Source organism: Elephas maximus, chromosome 5 (assembly GCF_024166365.1).
Source record: "Elephas maximus indicus isolate mEleMax1 chromosome 5, mEleMax1 primary haplotype, whole genome shotgun sequence".
In the NCBI taxonomy this organism is placed as follows: domain Eukaryota; kingdom Metazoa; phylum Chordata; class Mammalia; order Proboscidea; family Elephantidae; genus Elephas; species Elephas maximus.
The window spans coordinates 4,205,075-4,223,692 of record NC_064823.1 but is presented as its reverse complement, the minus strand read 5'-3'; the positions used below and the strand labels follow the sequence as shown (position 1 = coordinate 4,223,692).

General features: G+C 39.8%; 2 protein-coding genes across 11 annotated transcripts in view; both read right to left on the bottom strand.

The window, feature by feature from the left end:
* Positions 1–18,618, bottom strand: part of ELF2 (E74 like ETS transcription factor 2) — a 127,794-nt gene that overhangs the window by 7,845 nt on the left and 101,331 nt on the right. For 7 of the 10 annotated variants that reach the window (XM_049885263.1, XM_049885264.1, XM_049885265.1 and 4 more), the window contains 3 exons: positions 6,525–6,638; positions 4,671–4,844; positions 1,340–1,426 (listed from right to left, as the gene is read on the bottom strand). In XM_049885263.1, coding sequence (XP_049741220.1) covers positions 1,340–1,426; positions 4,671–4,844; positions 6,525–6,638 — 375 coding nt within the window. Of the gene's footprint in view, positions 1–1,339; positions 1,427–4,670; positions 4,845–6,524; positions 6,639–16,005; positions 16,303–18,618 lie in introns of those variants that run through there. The other 3 variants (XM_049885270.1, XM_049885269.1, XM_049885268.1) reach the window with 3 other exon arrangements.
* Positions 16,091–16,739, bottom strand: LOC126076703 (neural Wiskott-Aldrich syndrome protein-like). The gene is made up of 2 exons (XM_049885277.1): positions 16,714–16,739; positions 16,091–16,538 (listed from the first exon to the last, which is right to left on the bottom strand). Exons 1-2 carry the CDS (start codon positions 16,722–16,724, stop codon positions 16,091–16,093), a joined length of 459 nt encoding a protein of 152 aa, XP_049741234.1. The 5' UTR covers positions 16,725–16,739.

The window sequence follows — 18,618 nt, the reverse complement described above, 5'->3', positions numbered from 1 at the left end:
CCTCAGACTATCTTTAACAAACTCCGTATTTAAAGATAAATATGGAGTATTATTTTAAAAAATTAGTCTTTAAATACTAGTTCCCATTCCCAAATTAAAATTAACAATTCTATTTCTGCTTTTTAAGGAAAACTGGATTCAGAAAGGGAAGCCTTCATCAGGCACAGTAGTTCGTTAAGCCTATGACAGACGTTGTCGTGATTTTACAGAAGTAGAAAGGAAACAAGCTGATTCTGAATCCAGTTTTGACTGTATTAAGTTTACTCTTCCCGTTACAACAAGCTGCCTCCAGTTTAATAACAAAAGGTGATTTTAACTGGTAAAAACAGGTCATCGCATTTCCCCGGTGTTAGGCGTAAGTACAAGAGATACCACTAGTGATGGAAATTCTTAAACAAAACCAAAAACGGTAATGGTTTTGCTTCCTAATATTTATCACTACTATGTAACTTCTGAAGTTTTCAATATAAATTAAAACATAAAATCTAAGACCTAAAAAATATGAAATGACCAAAAGGAAATAAGCATCCTAAACGTGCCCCAAACTGAATCATCCGCTACCAAATAAATAAGAATCCAACGTAACCGAAGTTTCTAACTCGACACCAGAGGCGTGACTTCCACTAGCGACTTAATTTCTGCTTTTATTAATGATACAACAAACTTGTGTCTATTAATCAAAAATTTACCCAACTATTGAATACTGGTCTCAAGACACAGCAGTGGCAGATTTTTTTATTACCCGATTCTGAGAAAGAACACAGCTAAAACCACTACTGAAATGTTACTTGGCACCAGCTCACTCAACAAACAAGAGGGGAGGCTTGCTGTGGTTTTTGTTTTCAATTAGAACATACAAATTCTAAAGCAAAAGTATGGTGAGTTTTGTTCTGACTTTTGACTGAACTTGTTGACTGGGGAATTCAGCTTTCCATGAATCCTCGCACTGCTTCTGTCAATGAAGAAATGAAGTCTCAGAAACAAGTCTCAGCTGCAAACCTCCTTTAATTCTAAGTGACTGTGGGGATGAACGCTATACACACAGCCCCGCAAACTGGCTCTTCAGAAGGGTGTGTGTCAGACTTCCCTTGGGACCTTTTCCAAAGACGAATGCCCGTCCCCGTTTCTATGACCATGGAATCTCTGTGGGGTAGGGACTGGGCATGGAGATTTTGAAAACGCTGCCCCATGTGATGCTGAGACCTACCCTGGTTAAGCACCACTACCAGAGAAAGCACTACCATATGTGCATGTACCAGAAATAATTTTCTTACAAATGCTAAAATGTCACCTGACTGAAAAAGAAATCTCAGCTACAAAACAGCCCTCCCCAAATTACCTTTTCCTTCTCTGGGTTTCTTCTTTATACCTAACTCAGGAGACCCATTGGAAATTGGTGATTGCTGGGTCTTTGGTTTACGGCCAACTGAAAAAAATAAGATATTGAAACCATACGTTGAAAACAGGAAAACAAGTAGAAGCATGATTAGCAAACTCTGATAACACATTACAGGCAGCCCCCGGTTATGAATGAGATCAGTTCCCCAATCTGCCTTAAGGCCAGTCTGTAGGTAAGCCGGGACAGGTGTGCACAGTTCTCACTGAGCCAGGCCAGTCTGTAGGTAAGCCGGGACAGGTGTGCACAGTTCTCACTGAGCCAGGCCAGTCTGTAGGTAAGCCGGGACAGGTGTGCACAGTTCTCACTGAGCCAGGCCAGTCTGTAGGTAAGCCGGGACAGGTGTGCACAGTTCTCACTGAGCCAGGCCAGTCTGTAGGTAAGCCGGGACAGGTGTGCACAGTTCTCACTGAGCCAGGCCAGTCTGTAGGTAAGCCGGGACAGGTGTGCACAGTTCTCACTGAGCCTTACTTTAGTGCAAGAAAGGCTTGAAAACTTATCGACAAGTTAAAAGTTGCACGTGCGGCAAGCGAAGGTGACTGATGAGAATCTGTTGCCAGTAGGGGTTAATTCGGTGGGAAGTGAGGGCAAGTTTACATAACACTGAAGGGCAAGGTGAGCTGTCAGTATTCATGAAATCCGGCACTAATCTGTGGAGTAGCATACTCAGTGTAAGTGGGAATTCCTTCTAAAAGGAGCGTCAAGAACTTACGCAATTTTAGATTAAGGAAGTTAATCAGATACTACTAATCTATCATTTACATGGTCAGAGCCTCAATGTAGCAATGGAAGCTCCCAATATCAAGTTATTTTCTGTCCTACAGGGTTATTACAAACAGCTTTACCTACCTATTGCAAAAGATCTGATAATTTGCAAGGCACTTTGAACTCAAATGAGGAAAAGTAAAAACTATTATTTTAAACATGTTCTAACTCTCTGAGCCAATCAATTTACCAGAATTTAAATATACGTGTTCAAATTTCCCCATCTCAATGTGCAGGTACATAAGAAGGGTTAAAAAAAGAAAAACTTCCAGTAATTTCTTTGTATGTTTAATAAATGTGTGTGCCGTTTCCCCTTGTAAGGCTCCTTCAAACAGACTTTGAACAGAAAAGCCAGGGCTACACTCCTCTCTCTGCTGAAGAAGCCTCAGACCAGAAACCAATCGTACCTGATCCTCAGCACTACTGGATGAACACAGACGGGGAAGGGACGGACGCCTCAGGAAAGAGGATGATAATATTCACATACATTATATTTGCAGATTAAATATCTTACTACTGTTATAATTGTTGTACATCTGGGATTTCTATTATCCCTCTACTCATTGGCAAGGGTTATCAAGATTAACGAAAGAACTAACTAAAGTGTCTTAATTTATATTTCAAAATACATAGCTATTACTTTCTAGGATTTCATTCTGGTAATCCTAATCAATAAGAAGCCTGGTTTGGCAAAAATTAAAACACAAAGTTTGCTGGCCTCCTTGTTTGAAAATAGAGCTTCAGTTCTCAATTTAAATATTTGTATGTATAAATCAGCACCAAGACTAGCATCTTCACCAGCTCCTAAATTCAGCACAGAAGTCCAGCTTCCTTAATGGAAATATTAGCCCAATAGGGGATTTCCCAAATCATGTTCCTTGAGACATTAAGAAATTAATCTTCAATAGGAAAAAAGGTTCTATAGTCAAGTAACTTTAAGAACAGTGCATGCTATCCTTTCTTGGGGATTCATAATGTATATAGTAAATCAAAAGAGGTCAGAATAAAAAGAAGGCTCTGCTATTTAAACATAATCTATCTAACTTTGTATGTTCCAAATGTATTTAGCCAGAAAAGCTTTTTTAATATAAATAAGGGTGTTATAGGTAATTTTAAAATGATCATTAAGAATTCTCAAAAAGATAAAAATAGTACTAAACTGGCAAATCATTTTTCCTGGTTTATATCATACCGTATGGGCTGATCAATCTACTTATCTTCAGTTCTGATTCCCTAAATGACCTTTGCTTTTCACAGTTTTTCCATCTTCTTCTTTTTCTTTCAGTTTTTTTCTTTCAATGGTGAAGCCTACTATTTACAGGCAAAACAGAAGAACCAATTTCCGTCTTATTTTAAATGTAAAAATCTCTGAAGTATTTTGTAAGAGCTCCCAGTGGATGCAACCCCTGGAGGGAGGGCTACAGCGGGCAGTGGGTAAACAAGGCTGTAGGGGGGAGGCGGGGGGGGGGGGCGGTGGTGAACAAGCCTATTGGTATGTAAGCCTTTTCTTTAAACATTTATAGCAGGAACTGACGTTTCCTTCTGAATTCTCTCCTTCCTACCTCTCTCAAGATACAATCTACATATACTAGATGGGGAAAAGGACTCTGTCTTAATCTTCACTGTATCCCCCCCCCCCCCCCCGACAACGAGCACCCAGCTGTGCACACTGCAGCAATTCAAAACACATCTGTCTAATGAAGGAAAGAAAATACGATTATTTCTCACACACATTTCCACTTATTTTTGCCTTTGATGTTTTTCACTCTAAAATGTGAACAAAGCTAATGGGAAGAACGTGGAATCAGATGAGTACCCAGTTACTCAGGATTCCATTTCTCTGAAGCTTTACTTCTGATTCGTCAGGGACAAGGACCTGCTTACGGCCCACCTTCTGGTGGCCTCAGAGATGTGGGGGAGCCTGGGCCTTGCCCACTAAGGCCAGGGGAGCAGGAGCCAATCAAGTGCTAAGTGGAACCGCCCCTTACTTCTCCCACCGGTGAGCTGCAAAATGCTTTCATGTAACTCTCTCTCCTGGACAGGAAAAAGTTTATTCCACTTAGAAGTCTCCCGGCAATCTTGGTGTCTCAGAGCAGAAGGTACGGGAAGCAAGTAATATTGGTTTTGTTTCTTTGTTTTTAATGTCCACAAAAGAGGGAGAAGGTAAGACTATGAAAATAGAGAAAATAAAAAATAAAATGGTTTTGCAAAAGGTCCAGAAAGTAGAAGAACAGCTAAGACAAATGTACAGGGCATCTCTATCTCCCTTCTGTCAAGTCCAACACCTGTTAAAATCTCATCCTCAGGCAAGCACTTTGACTACTCAAATACTGAATTCTTGAAACAGTATAAACATGTTAGAACAAAACTAAAGCCTTGTCAATTCTTTGAAAATATCTAGTTAACATCAACCTTAAACCTATATTATAAATTATTTCTGTATCCGTTGATGGGGACAAACATCAGAAAAGAATTTCACTTGCTTTCTCAGAAATTTAGGAGACTCTACCTTTTTTCTTTTTCATTGGTTCATGGCTATCCGGGGACGTAGGAATAGGAGAGGTGTCCATGGGTTCAGACCCTTCAGTTGACACCTCCACCACAGTCTCTGTAATGACATCTGGCCTCATAGCAGCGTGGATAAATTCTGGAGTTGATACACAAGGAGGGACAAACACTTCCACTATAAAAAAAAGTTGAGAAATTAAAATTTCCACCCCCATTAATGTTTCTTATGTGGACAGTTCAAGTGGTGAGGCTTATTAAGAATTACTCAAAGCACGATAAGCACTTAATACTCAAAAAGTTAATTTGCTGAATATGATCTAAAGTACATAAGGAAATAAATGCAAACAAAATCAACCTGAAAGAAATATTATCTGCATAAGGCCAGGATCACAAGTCGTGACCCCCACACCCCACCTTTCTTCACACTTTTAGATGCTTCCAAGCTCACTGAAGAAAACTCTGGATTATTCTGACAATTGGGAAATTATTTGAAAATAAAGTCATAGTGTAATAGTGAGTTCTTTACCAATTACTTTCTTCCCACGTGCCCACCATTTTTCTTTAACTAGGTAATACAGGCACATGGTACGAAATTAAAAACATTTATAATGGGTATTCAGTAAAAAGTAAGCGCCTACAGTTCATTTTAGAATATAAAGAAAAGGAAAACCTGGACATTACAGAATATCATCTTTCAATAGTTAAAAATTTTACTTAACAGAACAAGGGTCTGTTCTGGGTCACTAAAATACATACAGATGGCTATTTGGTATTCTACTACATGGGGGCAAGAGTAATTCAGTTGTAGAATTCTTGCCTCTCACGAGGTAGATCTGTGTTCAGTCCCCGGGCAACGCACCTCATGCGCAGCCACCACTTCTCTGTCAAAGGAGGCCTGCGTGTTACTAGGAGGCTCAACAGGTTTCAGCGGGACTTCCACAAAGTAAAATGGGCTAGGAAAAACGGCCTGGTGATCTACTTCCAAAAATCAGCCAATGAAAACCCTATGGATCACAATGGTCCAATCTGCAATTGATCATGCAGACGGTCCCAGGCAGCATTTCCTTCTGCTGTGCATGGGGACGCCATGAGTCAGGGGCTGACTTGATGGCAGCTAACAACATTCCACCACATACAATAATGTTGCTCCAACCACCTTCCCATACGCTGAATAATCAGGATATGGGACTCTTTAAGAGATGCAGTTAATACATACTACCGTGGATTAATATATTGACCAATAATGTCCTAATTTTCTTCTCATATAATACATGAGATTCCAAATAAAAAATATGGTTGCTCTTAGCACTTGTTGTAAATCCCTATGAGAAGAGGGCCATAACTGTAACAAGTCAAAGTAACATTTTAAATTAGTACAAATTAAAATTAGGACAATATGACTATCAAGGGAAGTCTCAAAGAAAAAAAGGATCAAGGAAAAAAAAAACTCACAGACTGAAGGGAATATGAAGCTATCTCCTCTCTCCTTCATGGACGGTTCCCTGAGTTACTACCTATTCATCACCGAATAAACATGTGAAGGTGGTCAGGGGAGGCAGCTGCCTAGTCTGCCACGCTCCGAGGGATTACAAAGGCTACGGACGTGGTACTGGAAGTGGCAGCACACGTTTGGCTATGATGACATTTTATGTATCATTTATTATGAAAATTAAGTTATTTAAAGTACTTAAGATTTGGGAACTTTGACAAGTAAAGATCAGTTGTTGCTTTCAATTCATGATAATAGACTTTTGAGAATTCTGACAATCCCCTTGCATTAAAAACAAGAAAACCTTTGTTCTTGAAATATGAAGTGATGTTACATGTTTAATATAAAAATGAACAATTCACATACCAGGACTTCTTGAATCCCTCAAGCAGGTAGGAGATTCCATGTGAAGCAGGGCTTCAGCAGCTTCAATGGTCTTATCCGTACAGTGTGCATTACTGCTATGAACTGACGCTTCCACTGGGGAAAAAAAGTTCTACTCAATTAAAAAAGCACTTTAAGTACATTCACATTTGTTACTAAACACATTACTAAAGGAAAACACATTACTGAAAAATAAATATAAATTCACACCTATGTAAGTAACTCTAAATAAGCCACTGATATGTCTACATAATTTACAGAAATAATTTAAAAATCAAAGCAAGCCAGTATCTACACTTTGTAAAATGAATGTCGATTACAGAGCAACCAATGAGACTGATAAGAAATTACTGAGATGTTCCTACATTTTATCTAAAAGAAAACAATGAAAAATCCTTGAAATTTTAACACTGCAACAACTTTAGGCCAAAACTAACTGGGGTGGGGAGGGTGGGGAGAAGGACAGCTGTAGATGAACAATCCCACGAAATCAATGATATATTCTGATGTGCTCCAACTAAAGCCAAGGGATAGTACCTAGCAGAATCAGTCAGAAACACATCATATTTCTAATTTAATGATTCTGTTCAATTCTTACAGACTTTCCTAGGTAAACAAAAACTCTCTAGTCAGGGCTGCCTGGAGATGGATAACCACAGGCATTATTAGCTTTAGCTCCCGAGCACGTGGGAACTTTCTTCACAGTAACTTTGCTCTATTCTTTCTTCAGGACCTCACTGGACTTTGGTAGGCTTTTCCTAAGACATTTTAGAAAAAGAGTTTCCATGCTTCTGTGAACCTTTTCTAATTCTACCACCCTCTGTATCTCTTCTAGCACTTATTTTATGCTCTGCTTGATTAAGTTACTCATGAAACAGTAATGCTTCGCACCACAGCAGCTTGGTTTTCAGGTCCAAAACTGGAGTTCCAGCTTAACTTAACAGAGCTTAAGCCCCTATTTCCTTTTTTACAAAACAGGACTACGTATTACCTGTGAGAACTAAAAGTACAATGATTCCCACAAAACTTTGGGCAGTGCCTAACATATAGCTTAATAAACGGTGGTAACTGCTTATTTTAACACTCCTACATTATAAACTGTTTCAGGTCCAGGGGGCTATTTTAACTCATCTTTGTGTTTGCTGTAGTTCCTAACGTAAGATTCCCAAATAGTAGGCACACAAGTATTTCTTTTATGTATTGAATTTAAGGAAAACCCACCGACCTTTGAGGACAAACTTAAGAACTTATTATCCTAATAATAGATTGATCTCACGTCCTGACTTAAAATACTGAATAGTCTACTACAGAAATATGTAGTAGTTACCAATTTGATTGTCTCAAGATATCCCCCCCGCAAAGGAGCTAAAAGGAAACATTTACACAAATTTCATCAAACCATACTACAAACCCACAAGTTCTACATACTAAAAACATGCATCCTTTTAAATTGTTTCCAGGAAACTTTTAATTAAAAAATAAAAAGTCCACTTAGTCTCAGAACGCTCAAATGCTGGCGCCTCAGTCCTAAGCCCCAGCCGTGTGGACGGCATTTAGGAACACCCAGAGCTGGTTTTACCACCTGTCGCACATCACCCACACTCTCACCAAGGTGCCGGTTCTCTCCAGTTGCTCTTTCCATTTATGGAAATCTGCTCAAAGCTAAATGGTTCCAGAGAGGCAGCCAAACCTCTACGTGAATCTATCTTTAGGTGACCCTGCTTACTCTCATCTGCAGCTTCACTGAAGCAAAGGATGCGATCAGTCCTTCTAGCTCAACTTTAAGAAACTTAGTAAGTATAAAATATATTACCACTTGCAACTATTTTTTTCTAAGTCCCTCCCTACAATACTCACACTAAGGAATCTTTGAAAGCAACTTCTCAGGTTTTTGAAATTTATCCTAGGAACCTCATTCTCTTTAAAGTCGGCTTGTGTTGCAATTTAGCTGTTTTCTTAGGTGCTATTAATAAACCATCCTGGATAAATTAATTCCTTACATAATTGTATTAAGACACACCCTACAAACTCTACCATATTAAAACCAAGAGCTTCAAATATACAGCAACAGAATTTTATGAGATTTTCAAATGTTTTAAGATATAAACAAAATGAAATTTGCCTAAGGGTCACATATTATGCTACCCTGAATTCTTAAGTAAGGTGCATTTCCAAAACCATCGTTTTATGGTTTCTTATGTCAGTGGAAGTTATTTCTTAAAAAATGTACTTTCTTGTTCGTACCTCCAATCCCAGCCTTCCCCACCCCTCAAAATTCAACATATTATCCCAGATATACTCTACAGATTAAAACAAGTTCATATAAACTTAAGAAAATTTACTTATTCATACTTTAAATGTAAAAGGATATGAATGTAAGATTATGCATAAATCTCTGAATTACCAACTAGAAGATCTATTACTCTTGGTAAACTCAGCACATGACATAAGGATTTACCATGTGTCAGCCCTGTGCTATGAACCAGGTATACAAGCGTGAATAAATCTCTAGCCTCATGAAGCATATACTAATAGTTCAGAGAGCATTAAAAACATAGCTGGAAGTAAAAAATTTCAAAGCTAAATAAAGGTGTAAGATAATTTAAAGGCACTCTGTAAACAAATTGTTAAGAAAGCACTGATTTCTCTTATTTTTGATGCTCACTCATTTTACCTGTTATCTTTATATACTTACACAAAACAAAAACGCTAAACACATTCAAACAAAAATCTGAGAGCCAAATCTCAGATCAATTTTTAAAATAATGTAGTGTCCACGAATACTTCACGTTTTTATGTAAGCACTCTTTACATAAGTCAACGAGTAACTTTTGATAACAGAAATTTATTCGAGTCTGTGTAAATTTTTGAAAACTTTTCAATACTAATTTGCTCAGATAAATAGTTCAAATAAAATTTTAAATTCCATACAATTCTTGAGAATAAACATGAATTTATTGGTATCGTTTAGCAGTATTATGCACGCTATAACCAAAAAACCAAACCCACGGCCGTCGAGTCGATTCCAACTCATAGCGACCCTACAGGACAGAGTACAACTGCCTGATAGAGTTTCCAAGGAGCGCCTGGCAGATCCGAACTGCTGACCTCTTGGTTGGCAGCTGTCGCACTTAACCACTACACCACCAGGGTTTCCATGCATGCTATAAGCAAAGATTAAAAAATAAATTTCCTTATTTCTTGCTTAATGCTTGATTGACTGTTATCTTTCTAGCCCTGCAGAGAAAAAAAAACAAGCAACTCACTTAAAAAACAAACAATGAAACTAAAGGTAATCTGACAGATGTCATTTTCTAGTCACCACTAGCTGGTGTTGCTGGTCAATATTACTTCGAGAAATAAATGCCTCAAATAAAATTTGAAAACAATTATAATTTTATTCATAGTGCAAAAAAAAAAAATTGCTTATCCTTGCCTTTACTATAGATAAAAGTCTTCTTGTTTCATTTCTATCTTTCTAATCAAACTGTGTTTGTATGGTAGACTACTCCAGCCTCACTCAGCAGCTGTTAGCGAATACCAAACTTGGTAAGTAAGTCTGACAAGAAGCATACCTCTCCGCTTTGCAGAAGAGAATGCTGGCAATGCCTTCAGTTCATAACAATGTTCTCAGGTCAAAAATAAAACTTAGTTTGCAAGTAACAGAAAAAAAAAGAGTGGGAAACAATTAGGTGGTGGTGGTATCCCCCAACAAGCAAGACCATGAACTACCACTACAAGGCCACCACTCAACTCCTGCACCTGACTGACCACAGCTCTCTGCTAATGCCCCAAGGCTCCAACAGTTACAGGTGAGAGAAGAACACAAATGAAAGTAAGAAGGAAGGACAAGAGGTAAAGGTCTGGGACTAGTGTAATTTTAAATCTTCCAGTAGCCACATTAAGCAAAATGGTGAAACTAATACCTTTTATTTAATCCAGTATTTCCAAAATATTGTCTTTTCCATATGTAACCAATATAAAAAAATTTTCCGTTGCTTTGGAATTTAAAAATTCAGTTTCTCAGCCACATTTCAGGTACTCAGTAGCCACATGTGGTTAGTGGCTACCATGGGGACCTGAACAAAGCTGTAAATCAGCTACCCTCAAACTTTTTTTGGTCAAAGGACCCTTTTACACTCAAATTATTTAGGAATACAGAGTTTTGTTTTGTTTTTTAATAGATCCTTCTTATAATTATATTTGAAATTACAACAGAAAATTTGAAATATTTATTAATTCATTTTAAAATCAATAAGCCCACTACTTATAAACAGTACTTTTATGAAAAGTTACTTTTCTAAAAGAAAAATAAAGGAGTAGCTTTGTTACAACGTTTGCAAAACTCTAACGTTTAATCTAATGGAAGACAGTGCATTCTCATTTTGCATTTTCATGCAATCTATTGTAATATCACGCCATGTAGCCTCTAGAAAATTCCTCCGTACACTTATGACAGTGAAAAGACCAGTAATAATGTCTTAGTATTATTTTGAAAACAGTTCTGACTTCATGAAATGAGTAGCCATCAACACTGATTCCAACTCAAGGCGACACCCCACGTGTCACAGCGTCAGCGTGTGTCACAGCAGAGCTGCACCCACAGGGTTTTTAACGACTGCTTTTCTGGAAGTAGGTCACCAGGCCTTTCTTCCATGTCACCTCTGGGTGGACTTGAAACTCCAACCTTTCAGTTAGCAGCTGAGTTCACCAATCGTTTGCACCACCCAGGGGTTCCTCTGACTGCCTAGACCCCTCTGAGTCCCCAGGCCATGTTTTAAGAACCACAGCTGTAATTTGTTATGAAATGTAACTAATAACAACCAAATTCTACGCTCACCTATATATAAACTTGAGCTTTTAAACATAAACATCTGTGTAGATGAAAATCTGTGATTCCATTTCCACAGTAAAACAGTATTTTGTCCACTTACCTACACAAAAGATTTTTTTAAAGTTTTTATAAGTATTTCTTTGCATCGTTTTGAAGATTTAAGATATAGATACATAAGAAGTTTAAACAGTTATCAAGAACACTCTCCTGACAGCCTTTTCCCACCAATCAATGTTTCTAAAAGATACCGTTTCACGTTGAATTATCCTCATTGACTCTGCTCACACTGACATTCTTTAACTCAGTTTTTACATAAAATGTAACACCAATGCTGCCATTAATTCTGAAGGGTAATTTCTTATAACACATTTTTAAAATAATTTTTAAAGCGAAATTAATGCCATTCCTCCAGTTTTATTTCAACACATGCTTCATCTTTTCACATACTGCTAAATTTAATTTTTTCAAGTTGATGACCTTTACAAGACTGACACTACCTCTTTCAACTTACAGTGAATGAGAAAATGTGATTTTCAGGTTCAAATTTCATGATGAACTTTGATAGACTAAACACATTTGTGTTGTCAGTAAAAACATTTAGGCTAAATTTCCCCTTTCCATTGAATAGCAGCCTTAAAGTAGAGCAAAACTTCTGGGGATGCTATTTCTCCAATTAAAAAAAAAAGAAAAAGAAAGTCAAGGTGAGTATACTTGAAAATAACGCAGAATATTTTAAATTGAAAATTTTCCAGAAAACCCAGACCATATATGTACACAACATTTTCACATAACCAGTAGGAAAGTTAACAGTGCTAGACATTCATTTTTGCCCCCCCAAAAACCCCAAAAAACAAAAGCCTGGCTAAACCCACTGACATCAAGTCGATTCTGACCCGCAGTGTAGTAGAGCTGTCATCTTTTCAGAAGCAGACTGCCACATCTTTCTCCTGCAGAGCAGCTGGTCAGTTATAACCTCCAACCTTTCCGTTAGCAGCAGAGCGCTTTAACCGCTGTGCCACCAGGACTCTGTATAATAGGCTACATACACTAGAAATCAGCCTAAATTATTAAAAAAAAAACCCGTACATAGACTTATTCAACATACAAACAGGACCTCAAACTCTAACATGGCACGCATTTGTATTTTCAAAGATTGGCTAAAAAAAAATTAACCTCCCAGTCATGCATCAAGCAACCTTATAAAACCACAAGAACGTGTTGCCACTGAGTGGATTCGGACTCACGCGGCAACCCTATAGGTCAGAGTACAACTGCAGCATAGGGTTTCAAAGGAGCAGCTGGCAGAGTCCAACTACCCACCTTTTGGTTAGCAGTTGACCGCTTACTCATAGAGCCACCCGGGCTCCAGCAACCTCAGAGATACAGTCAAATCAAATGATGTAAAAAAATCCAATAAAGAGAAGCCTTCACTTTCCATTAAATATTTCTGAGCCACTTACAATTTTGGAACGTTGAAAGTTATCAGAGTCATCTAGTCAACCCTGTTCTCTTATGGAAAATGAAGCACCAAAGGATATAGTCACTAACATACAGCTAGTTTAGTGACAGCTAGATGTAGCTCGTCTCCTGACTTCAGAGCCTCATACATCATGTTGCCATTAGAAGTTTTATGAAATATCTCAGATTTTACCACAAAAATATTATGTACGTCAAAATGACAGTGATTTTAATAAGCAAGCTTATACAGCAATAAATAGGCACTATTTACTTTATCCTTTACTCCAACTTCTATGGCCGCAGAACTGTTTATCTGGTAGTGAAACAGCGCCCGTACGTAGTATCTAAGCCTCTAAAATGAGGGAGGACACCTTTTGTAGCAATAGTAGTGGTAATGCCTACGTTCCTTGTACTTGTTTAGAAATAACACTTACACTAACAATATTCAACTCAAAGCTTATCTCCTCTAGAAGTTTTCTTTAATATTAATCATCCAATACTAATCAACATATTACAGCAATCACTGTAGCTATATTAACATTCACATATTATACAGATTTTGATCTGTCTCACTTAACACTGTAAAATTTTTGTGAGAAAGAATTATGTCTAACACTTGCTTATCTTCCCCCTCCCCAAAAGCAAGATAAAAAGGTATCATTCTGTCCATTTTACAAAATAAAAATTTTACACCCAACATCACTGGAAATTAAAAAAAAATTAGCAGTAACAAAAACTATAAACGTGATTCTCCATTTGCTGGGCCACTTTTTCTCCCCAACGTTTGACTCATTAAATTAACCTTAGGTAAATTAGCAAACCTCTCTCGATTTCTCTTCTAAAATAGTGCTTGTAAAGGAGCTTCGAATTACAGGAACATGATTGAGAAAATACCTTTGAAACAACCATATGTAAAACACATTATTTACAAAACATTATTATCATCAAAGGGAACTTCATTTTTTAAGGTTTGCATATACTAAAGAAATGTAATAGGACTAGTAAACTGTATTTAACCTTTTTGTAAACCCTTTTCAAAGAGAGAGAAAACATTTGTACTTTCAAACTGAGAACTGTCTCTATCCACTCAGAGCAAAGTACTCACAGGTTACATATAGTTTCACTGGTAATTCCGAAAGCTTGTGAAACATCTTCCATTGGCAAAATTAAGCCTTCTAACCTTTTACAATTATCTTTTAAAAACTCTTACTGCAGGGGCTATTCTAAGGTTCTCTAGGCTTTCACAACCACTGAGACAGTATCTCTTTAAATGTACATGCTTAATACCCATGGAAATACCATCACCCCCAAAATTTATCAGTATCATTAATACCAATAACATAAAGTCAAAAGTTCTATCCCTTGATTCATATTATGATACCAATGGCCTAAAGATACACAAACCAAATTCTCATTGTGCTCTGCCTCTTATTCACTAAAACTTAAGTTCTTGATCTAAGCAGAAAATAACCGTCAGACAAATGGGTTTTAATGACAACTCAGTGATTTTTCCTTCGGGATCTTTGAGCCGTGTAGTATAACATTTTGCAAAAAAAAAAAAAAAAAAAAAGGTTAATCGCTTGGTGTATTATACAATACATTCGGTTGTATCACTCCAGAGTGAATTTAAAGCTCTGCTAAAATTAAAGAAACGTATCTTGTTTCTGCGATTTCCCCCTATCGAAGTGAATCACGCAGTTTCACCAAACAATTACAAGCCCCCTACCTAAAAACAATGGGTGGAAAACAGAAGGTAAAATCTTTTACACATTACGATTCGCTGGACGTTTCTCGTCCTCCTATTTCCAATAATGGCGATACAAAACGGGACCCGGGGAAAACTACATGTACGTTCATTAATAACGTAAATTGCACTTAATCACTGCCACACCAATTCAGGGCCCTCACTGCGCAGACTATTAAGTAAAGCTGCTTTTTCCATGTAACCCAAGCCCGTGCCCTTCCGCTGCAGCAGCGGCGCTGCACATCCCCCACCCCTGCGGCCACTTCCGTGTTTACACTCCTCTTCCCTCCAATTCCATGCGTACATTGTCAGCTTCACTCCCGCCCAATCTCCATTGGCCCAGCGCAAACCCCTAGTCCCGCCCCCAGAAATCAACGTTCTTATTTGGACCGTCTCAGAGAGCAGATTGGAACCAGAGGCCTGTCAATCCCGTCTCTTCTGTCCTCTCCGCTGCGCTTCCGCTATGGTGGGAGGTTGGGGGGGAGGGGAAAGGGGGCAATTCCGTGCTGAGACTTCCCCAGGGCCGAGACTCCTTCCCGCCCGCCCCACTTCTTTACATTCACCCACTGTTTACAAAAACAAATGTTCTTCCCTGACGCCCCAGCGCTCCAGGTCAGGGCTACAAAAAATATTCCGTGTCCTGCCCACTACCCCCCCAGAGAAAGAAAAAAAAAAAAAAACAGGAGGGAAGGGGCATAAACCTAGTTTCTCCGTAAGCACCCCATTATATGAGGAAAGGCGGGCCCCTGAGACGAACACCATCCCGGTTACCTAACATTATTAAAATGACCCTTTCCAGAACCGTTACTCCTGAGGCTGCACAAGGTGGGGATGTGAGCGGGATCAGAGCATTTTTTTTTTTTTTGGTGGGTGCTGGTCTGACCTATTCCGGGGCTGCCCGTCCATGCGGAAGTCATGATCTGCGGCCGAAGTCCGAAAGGCGAACGCGGCGGGGGCGGCCAGCGTTCACGGGAGAAGCCCGCCGCCCCCGACCGCCGGCAGCAGCGGCCTCTCCGGCCAGACAGCGTGGCAGGCGCAGCCGAAAGACAACAGCCTCACTCACTTCCTGGTTCCTCAGCAACTGGGGTGAAGCGCACAACTCGTCCGCCCCCGAGTCCCAACTTACCCGTGGCTGGGTTCTGCAGCACCCACCGCCAGCGCTCTGCTCGGCGGCTGCCTCCCCGCTCGCCAAACCCACCCAGAAGCGACAGCGCCAATTTCGAGGCAGGTTACACACCAAGGTGATCACTTCCTGATTCGTCGCCTCCATTACTTCATTCACTACCCCCCTTTCCCCCGGCCGCCCCAGTGACTGAGATAGACACTGTACCCCCTTGCACTGACCGCTGAAAAGGAGTCACCCCGCTTTCTGTGCACCCCTTCTCCTGCTGCACCGATGCACAGGACCAAAGTTCCCCGATCCTTACCGGCCCGGATGAGCAAATCCAGCTGGTTCGTGGGTCCCTCATGCAGAGACGTCGCCATGTTTATCCCGGGGCTGGAGCTGCTGCTTCACATTGACTTCCACCGTGAGCAGCGGCGGCGGGGAGGAGGCGGAACCGCGGCCGGAGACACACGCCGCGCGCCGACCGACACACTCACGCACTCGCAGACACTCGGACGCCCGGATCCCTGCGCGTCCTCCGACAGGAAGCCGAGGCCGCCGCGCCTCCCGCCGCGGGGCCGAGAAACCCCACCACCTAACGGCAGCAGCGGGGGCGGCGGCAACAGCAGCAGAGGCGGCGGCGGCGGCGGCGGCGGCCGGGACTGGCAACGCGATCCTTCCGCCCCGCGCTCAGACAGGAAGTCCGGGCGGCCGCTCTGGAGAGCGCACACGACCGGCGGCGGGCAGACACCTGAGGCGGGGAGGTCGCTCCGGGAGCCGCAGCTGGGACTCTGCCCCTCCGCAGGAAGACGCGCGTTTACGCTCTGGGGAGGGAAGGTCTGCGATTGTGCCCCTCTGGAAAAGAGCCACTAATCAAATTTTCTTCCAGGAAGAGATGTAATAGCTAATCCCACAGCTGTAAATAAAGGTGGCTATTTAACCTGTTCTGGCCTTTTCAAAGCTTATGCTACGTGTAAAACGTTTATTTTAAAGAGCAGCATTTTAAAACAGGAACAACAAAAACTCATACCTAGAAAACATTTAAAAGCTTTACTTGGAAGGTAAGGAGCTTCCAACTACTTTGAGACCGACTTTCTTTTCCCTTTACAGAAGCCTCAGGAGAGTACACTGAACAAGTATTTAGTAAACAAGAGAACACGCCAACCTCTGGAAAATTAGCTTGTTGTCAGGGTGCCCTCCCAATCGGTTCTGACTCATAGCGACCCTACAGAGCGAAAACACTGCCCGGTCCTGTGCCGTCCTGATAATCATCGCTATGTTTGAGCCCATTAGATTAAACCAAAACCAAACCAAACCCAGTGCCGTTAAGTCGATTCCGACTCACAGCGACCCATTAGATTAGACTTCCCCAATTAGCTAGTCGTGAAATCCACGTACCCTTCCATTTCTATTTGGTTCATCTGAAAACCAGGGAACGTATTAATTTTATATCATCATCTACTTAAAGAAAAACCTTTTTGACAGAAACTAATCTTACTACAAGTACATATTAAAATATAATACCCAAAAAATGGCAGTAAGTTGCCATTTAGTGACTATTTATAGAAACTAATCTTACTACAAGTACATATTAAAATATAATACCCCCCAAAAAAAGAGGGCAATAAGTTGCCATTTAGTGACTATTTATAGAAATACATACAGGAAATCAGCGATGATGAAGATGAGGCTTCACTGAAACAAGAAAACTGTATCCTGGTTTCAGAATTCCGTGATATTAAAAAAAAGTATGAAACAAAATGTTGCCCTCAAGTTGCTTCTACACAAAATTTATGTGAAACAGTGCCTCCTACAGAATAAGTGCTGGGTATTTGCTGAATAAACACAAAAAAGAGATTTGGCAATTATAAATTTAAAATAACTGACAATTTTATGATCTGAATTAACTGAACCTTGCTAATAGTCTAGAGAAAGAAAATGTTCCCCAGTGGTAATATTAATACAATATCCTTTTATAAAAAATTTGCTAGAAGTCAGTAGAGAGAACAGATTTACACAGCCCATGACCTTTCTTATTTCTTCTAATATTTATTTTCCCCTAGCCCTACCACCAACCCCTTTTCCCCCAAAAAAGAACCTACATGGCTTTTCCAAAGTACAATTTCCCTTTAACCAAATAAGAGTAAAATTTCCTGAAGTGGGTAAACTTTCCATGAATAGGAGAAAGGAACTATGTAACTGTTAGCCCTTACTTTTTATTTCTAATCGTTTTAAAATTAGGATCATCCACTGATAGGCATCATCTTACACTGAGACAGTAGCCATGTGCGGGATGCTAAGGAACCCTAAGGGGTGATTTCTGGCTTTAGGCCAGATAACAAATCTCAATTTCCACTCCTATCAGTCATTAGTTTTTCATGTATTCCGTTTAGAAGGGAAAAGAGTAACGTAAGCTAAGGTGTTTTTTTTTTTTTTTTTTTTCTGGAGGTGACAGATCAACTGGGCTTAAGAAGAATGAGTACTCTCTTCAATGTAAGAAAGAACTTTTACCTGTTTATTTGCTCCTTGAGATACATCTTAAGTAGTGAATAGTTTATGGATGTGTATTTTACTTTATTCTCTGTACATAAATATCCAAGACAGCCCTATAGTTTAAGCTCTAAGAGACCAGAAGCTGTATCTACTCCTGAAGAGAACCTGAAGTACTTACTGATGAAAATCATAGACTACAACCCTCAATATGGATTACACCTTAACATCAATCAAAAATCCTCACAACTAGACCAATAAGCAACATCATGATAAATGGAGAAAAGACTGAAGTTGTCAAGGATTTCATTTTACTTGGATTCACAATCAACATCCACGGAAGCAGCAGTCAAGAAATCAAATGACGTATTGCACTCAGCAAATCTGCCACAGAAGACCTCTTTAAAGTGTTAAAAAGCAAGTATGTCACTTTGAGGACTAAGAT